The 7382-nt window shown below is 35.0% G+C and overlaps 1 protein-coding gene across 1 annotated transcript in view; it reads left to right on the forward strand.

Moving 5' to 3' along the window:
* The window catches only part of IPO7 (importin 7), a 47307-nt gene extending 42697 nt beyond the window's left edge, over positions 1-4610 (forward strand). Inside the window, exons 23-25 of the mRNA XM_059931095.1 lie at positions 536-742; positions 2335-2451; positions 3479-4610. Coding sequence (XP_059787078.1) covers positions 536-742; positions 2335-2451; positions 3479-3576 — 422 coding nt within the window. The 3' untranslated portion in view covers positions 3577-4610. The remainder of the gene's footprint in view (positions 1-535; positions 743-2334; positions 2452-3478) is intronic.
* The last annotated feature ends 2772 nt before the right edge of the window (positions 4611-7382 follow it).

The raw sequence follows: 7382 nt of genomic DNA on the forward strand, positions 1-7382 counted from the left end.
TGAGAATTTTTTTTTCTGTTTATTGCTGAATATGTATTTAAACACCAATTCCTGGAACTCTTCCTTGAATTTTTTTTTCTTTTTTTATTCTTTTTTAAAATATGTTTACCTACTTTTTTTAAAAATTAATTAATTAATTTATTTATTTATTTTTGGCTGTGTTGGGTCTTCGTTTCTGTGCGAGGGCTTTCTCTAGTTTCGGCGAGCGGGGGCCACTCTTCATCGCGGTGCGCGGGCCTCTCACTGTCGTGGCCTCTCTTGTTGCGGAGCACAAGCTCCAGACGCGCAGGCTCAGTAGTTGTGGCTCATGGGCCTAGTTGCTCCGCGGCATGTGGGATCTTCCCAGACCAGGGCTCGAACCCGTGTCCCCTGCATCGGCAGGCAGATTCTCAACCACTGCGCCACCAGGGAAGCCCCTTCCTTGAATTTATTCAGTTGTGATTTGTAATTCACCAACAATGATCACTGTTATTGAGTTACAGTGGGTAACAGAATATTCCAGTGTTAACAAGAGCACCTTTTTATGACTTGGCAGAGGAACTGGGGAGTGATGAAGATGATATTGATGAAGATGGACAAGAATATTTGGAGATCCTGGCTAAGCAAGCGGGTGAAGATGGAGATGATGAAGACTGGGAAGAAGATGATGCTGAAGAAACTGCCCTGGAAGGCTATTCCACGATCATTGATGATGAAGATAACCCTGTTGATGAGTATCAGATATTTAAAGCTATATTTCAAAGTAAGTTAACTTGTTATATGTAATTCAGATAGCTCCATATGATCCATTTTCCTGAATCAATCTGTTCTTATTTACGTCTGCCCCTTAAAGAAGGGGTTTTGGGTATATCAAACCCAAACTAAACTGTGATTTAGGATTGTGAGGCAAAGGAACCAAAGTTACTTCTACTGTTGCCTTAGAGATTCAGAGTATTTTCCTCATCCTATTATTTTACTTTTATTTAGATTGTAATTTTGAAATATGCACGTCATAGGAAAATTGTATAGTTCAAAAAGTTTATACGACAGTTTGTTTTTCCTACTTCTAATTTCTAACCTCCCAGCTTTCCCCAGAAATATCTACTGTTATGTCTGTTTCTTGTGTTTATGTATTTGTGTATCTTTTTTTTCCCCCTGGCTAAATCCATGCTTACCTGTCTGAGAATTTGACCATTTATATAACATTTATAGTCTTGGAATCTCTATTCTTTTTTCCTGTTTCACAGTGTGTGGCTACGGAATACTAGGTGCCAGTTTTTTGTTTTTTACATCTGTGTTCTTTAACCCAACTTAAGAAATTAAAATTGGCACTATATTTGAACATCCTTTCCCTCCAGAGTTAACTACTGTGCTATTTTGTCATTCCTATGCATTATGAACTTTGATGTAGAATAAATTCTCTGATAACCAAAGCATTAATCTTCCAAGCCCATGACAAAGCAGTTGTGATGCAAGCTTGCAGAAACGCAAGGAATTGTTTCGGAGCTACGTGGCAGGCTGTAAGGATTGACTGAAATACCAAGAACTTACTGACTGGCTTTTGTCCGTGACTTTGTATTTTGTATACTTAAACACATGTTAATCCCTAAAGGATGGTTTATTATAGAAGGCTCATCCACAGTAAATGCAATAAAGTAGAAGTAGAAAATCATGTTATAGAGAACATCTTCTCTCTTTCTCACTCACTCACCACACACACACCCCTTTATATAGCTAACTGAAATACAGAAATACAGACTTGCTACCATTATATATCAACTTATGTAGTGCATGTTTTTGTTAAACACTGAGATTTTTAACACCTGATCCTGTGACATGCTGTTATTATTATTGTTATTCCTTTGTCACAGGTTGAGTTTGACAGTTATTTAGGCTATAATATAAAAATATGTGAGCATTTTAACTTAAATACTGCAGAGCACCTTTCTATGGAAAGACAGTACATATATCTAAGAAAAGCTTTTTTGAATAAGCAATGCAGAAAAAAATAAGTTGCTTTAATTCTGAATCTTTTAAGGGGTTTGGGTTAACTTTATTTCTAGTTTCCCTAGTTTGTTACATATTATATAACAATTGGGTTAGGCTCTAAACCCTTATTTACTAGAGATAAGAATTATGACTATGATTAGATTTTTGAGGCATAATGCTAAACCAGAATTTTTTTTCCCCCTTTATCTTTTTTTCACAAGTAATTTAAGATACCTTAGATTATTATTGGGAGAATATAAACTAGATCAGAATTTCAGTATTGGAGGTGGAGTAGAGGGAATAGAACAGAAAAGAACTACCAGGACTCTCTTATTGCCCTTTTTTCCCTTGTTTTCTTTTTGATAGCTATACAAAATCGTAATCCCGTGTGGTATCAGGCTCTGACTCATGGTCTTAATGAAGAACAAAGAAAACAGTTACAGGATATAGCAACTCTAGCTGATCAAAGAAGAGCAGCCCATGGTATGTTAATTGACCTCAACCCCTTTTTTTTTTAATGCTTATTTATTTTTTTATTTGGCTGCACCAGGTCTTAGTTGCGGCACCGGGATCTTTAGTTGCAGCATGCAAACTCTTGGGATCTAGTTCCCTGACCAGGGATCGAACCTGAGTCCCCTGCATTGGGAGCGCAGAGTCTTAGCCACTGGACCACCAGGGAAGTCCCAACCTCAACCCCTCTTTAATGCAATTAATGACTTTGATACAGCTTTAAAATTTAAATTAAGTGATTTAAAATTACATAAAAGCTACAGTTGTTGGAGGTGATAAATTCTTTGCAATCTGTAGGAATGAAAAAAGGAATTTTGGTTTTGGCCATAATTTACTGATTTTAAGTATAGTTGAAGACTACTTTCAGTGTGCAGTAGCTTTGATAAGGTCGCTAAATCTCATGGGGCTGGTTTGATAGTAGAAAATTCCATTAAAAGTGTAAATTTTAAAGTTATGAAAACTGCAGTTCTTAAAAACTATGTTAAAGACATATATCATTTCTTTTCGTCGTTAAACATTTCAGTATGCCTTTCAATACAGGACGTTTCAGATAATACACAGCCTAGTAGTTTTCTACAGGTCTTAATACTGCGTCAGACGAGTTTTATATTCAAAGAGGTTCCTCCTTATAAAAAAGGCACAGCTTTCTAAAGTATTTAATTTGAATTTGCCTGCATTAGAGTCATTAGCTGTTATTACCTTTGGAGATTGGATCCTTCTGATTTAGTATTTGACTCAAAATAGAGGAAATATTTTTCTTTTTAAACAATGGGAAGTGAAAGTTGGCTAAGAAGTCTGTAGCATACAAGAGAGTTCATCTTCTCTACATAATATACTCCTCTCTTCTATACATTTGGAGGGAGAACAGAGGCCAAAGTTTGGAACTTCCTGGCTAATACTGGTGGTTAAGATATTGTTAATGTCTGTCAATTCCTTCTTTTCTCCAAAGCAGTAAGATGATTGAATGCTCTATTAAACATTCACATATTTGTTTTTCTAGAATCCAAAATGATTGAGAAGCATGGAGGATACAAATTCAGTGCTCCAGTTGTGCCAAGTTCTTTCAATTTTGGAGGCCCGGCACCAGGGATGAATTGAGTTATACCACTTTCCTGCAGTGTGATTGTAGTGAAGAGCTTGTGTTCCTCCTAGTAGCGGTTCCAGAACTGGTTCATGTTATCCACTCTAAACTAATTGATCAATAGATGGACAAAAAAAAACCCAGGAGGTGGGACCTGATCATGCAACTTGGCACTGAAAATGAATCCAGAGGGATTTTGGCGGGGGAGGGAGGTAACCTGGGGGGCAGGGAGTATTTTCTTTATTTTTTGAAGAAAGTAAGATTCTGACTGAAAGTTCAAGTGACACTGTGGAAATCTGCAACAAGAGGGGATGTCATGAAGGCAGCTTTTCTTTTTCCGAGGAAAAAATAGGCATGGGCTACAGGACTATTTAAAATGTCTCATTTACAGTATAAGCTCAGAGGTAGATGTAATTTTTACACCTATGAGTATTTGTCAGATTTCTGTCTCTTCCTCACCATTGGGTATCTATTCTTTATATGTAAATAAGATAAGGTAATCGATAGCCTTATTCAATCTTCATCATTTTCATCATCAAAGATTGTTCCTATGTAGATTATTGGACATTTATTGTAGCACTACATAACTGATTAAAAAAAATCTGTAAATGAATTAGCACTTTCATATTGAAACAAGCCTGCTAGCCTATGTATAAAATAGCAAAATGTTTGCTGTTTATAAAAAGATGGGATGTAATGGGGTGGGGGGCAGGGGTAATTTCAAGTTATTAATTTAAAAATGAACTAGCAATTTTGTACCTGGTGACTTTGTGGTGCACTCACCTCTGATAGTGACTTGAATTCGGTATGTTAAAAGGGGTTAGTGATATTTCATTGCTGCTAAAAATGGCAACTCCCTCTGTGTCCTGTTTTTTCTTAAAGCTCTCAGTGTACAAGTGGATATTTGGATACAAGACCTTACTGTAACAAATAGGAAAGATGATATTTGAAGCATGTAAATTGGATATAAAGTTCTACTCTTAAAGAGTTGATAAAAGAGTATGGCTAAACATCTATATATGCAATCTATTAAAAGAACTTAATTCGGCTATTATGTCTTCATTTGATTGCAGTTTTTTCCTAATTATAAATTTTTTCCTCATTCATCTGTTTTTATCCTGTACCTAGAAAGAACACAAAATGTACACTTTTAAAATTGACATTTAACACCTGCCCACCTCCGTTTTCCCATTTCCTCTCCCCCTTGTTGATGGTGGTATCTGGTCTTAGATAGGCTGAAGGCATAGGGTTCCCTCCAAAAACCACTATTGATACCACTGCAAAAACAGGCCAGCAACAAGACAATGTAGAGAGGTTGGCTTGCTTCCCTCTCTTCTAACTGCATGTTCAAAAATAAGCTTTTATTGATACTAAACATCTGTCAGATGAGTCATACATTGGTTTATTTTTTATATACATGTATACACACAATATTTCAAATTGAAAGCAACATCTCAATGGATTCAAGACTATTAAGTGCTGTTTAAACAGACTAGAAAATTTATAACTGTAAAAATGAAACATGCACACATTATTTAAAATGCATAATGAAGAAAACCCATTGGTGTTGTATTTTTCTTGTATGCCAGTAATTAAGCCACTACTGTTGGCACTGTTTGGTTTTCTATTTTAACACTGAAGGAGTGAAAGTATTTCCTATATTTATGAATTTACTATGAAAATCTTGGCAAAAAAAAGAAAAAAAAATGTCTGTCTAAAATGTGTGGGTGAAAACTGTTAATCAAGTGTGTTTCTAATTCCCGCCCCCCCCGCCCCGAGTTGGACACCATCTGTAAACCCTAGGTTGCTTCAGGGGATTTCACTATTATATAAAATCAGTAAAATTAAAATGGAGTAGTTGTATATATGCAACATTGTGTACAGAGGGGAGATACTGAATAGTATTAAACATTTTCGTCTTCCTTTACCTTTTATCCCCTACCTAATATCTAGTCTACTTTTTTAAATTTCAAACTTCACTGCTCTTTGAATTGATAATTCCAATTTTCACATTGTTACTGGAAACCATATCTAATAAAGGTTTTAGTTATTCCCATGCACAGTATGGAAATTCTCGTTTGCTGAGGTTTTGTTTCAAGAAAATGTATTGGCATGTATTTGAGAACACGTTTTATTGTCTCCTCTGTCATACAGTCCAAACTAATCTACGTTTACGGATTTTTGACTGAAATGAAAGACCTTAAAATTAAACTATATTTAATATTAAATATTGTTCAGATGGTAGTTTCTAATACATCAAATATATACCTCGATTATTTTCAGTATTTCCTTAAATATAACATCAAATTAGAGTTTCTTATAGATTATGGATCTTGATATGTGTCAGTGTTTTTAAATAAGGTTATAGGACTTTTAGATAACTTTTCGAGAGTAGTACTTATAAACTTGTAATTAGTTGCATGTAGATTTTATTTATTTATTTAACATACAGCCTTTCCCACAGTTTCACTAACCTATAACTTATTTTTTAATTTATACAAGTTAATTCTGATTTTGTCTGGGTTTCAATATTTGTCTTTTTTAATGGCTGACATTAGCATAAAATCTTCACTTTTTTGTAAACTTAAGCCATCCATTTTTATAAAAGCTATTCATTTATCAGTATTAAATAAAGGATGTTAATCTGTTTCTCTGCAGGTAACAGAATGGTGATTACTAATCTACACACCTTATCAAGATAGTGATTGCTGTGTTCACCTCTGGAAGAGACCAGAGTGTAGAGCAGGGGTGGCCATACCGCAGCCCTATGGCTATGTGCTGCTATTCAGTCCCAGATGTAGTCCCTGAAGCAAGCATGAAGAAAAAGTCATTAGGAATTGTATTAATATAAACCGTGTCTTTGGGAAGATCTAACACAATGATTTAAGCATAGTAGGCATTCCATAAGTGTTTGTAAAATTAATGACCTAAAATTACATTAAAGCATACTGGTTATAAAAATGTCAGTTCTGTTCTATATAATTTTAAATTTTGGTGAAGATCATCTGTGAATACGTATCAGTATCCCTCCTGAATTCTAGGTTTTACCCTGATGAGGTTGGCCACCCTTGCAATAATAGCACTTCACACTTTGGTGCATGTGGTTTTTACAAAGGGAAACTAGACATCCAGCTGGAAATCCAGAATTTTATTACTATGAGAGGAATATATTTTAAGTAACTTTTTTTGAGATGTAATTCCCCTTCAAGGTTTTTTAAAAGCACAGGCGATAATTCCTTTATGTATTTATAGATTCTGCTTTCATGTATAGATAGAAATTTGTCAATTACACTTGGTATTTGAATCTTATATTGTTTCCTACCAGAGTCTTTTTAAAAAGTTTCTTAACATCCTTTTAATAACTCGAAATAAAAAGGAATTTCCTCAACCTGAATAAAGGCATCTACCAAAACCCTTAAGCTAATGGACTTAATGATGAAAGATAAAAACACTTCCCCCTAAGATCAAGAACCATGCAAGCATGCCCCCTGTTGCCACTTCTTTAGCATTGTACATGAGGCTTTAGCCAGGGCAATTAGACATCCAGATTGGAAAGGAAGAAGTAAAACTATGTTCACAGATGACATGATGTCACAGAAAACCCTAAAGAATCCATACACACACAAAGAGCTAATGACTTCGTCAAGGTTGCAAGCCATAATATCAATATACCCAAATTAGTTGTATTTCTATACAGCAGCCAGCAATGAAATGAAAGTGAAATTAAGAAAATTCCATTTACAATAGCATCCCCAAAATTCTTAGGAGTAAACTTAACAAAAGTGAAAAACTTACACTCTGAAAACTACAAAACACCTAAATA

The sequence above is a fragment of the Balaenoptera ricei genome, chromosome 8, assembly GCF_028023285.1.
Source record: "Balaenoptera ricei isolate mBalRic1 chromosome 8, mBalRic1.hap2, whole genome shotgun sequence".
Taxonomy (NCBI): domain Eukaryota; kingdom Metazoa; phylum Chordata; class Mammalia; order Artiodactyla; family Balaenopteridae; genus Balaenoptera; species Balaenoptera ricei.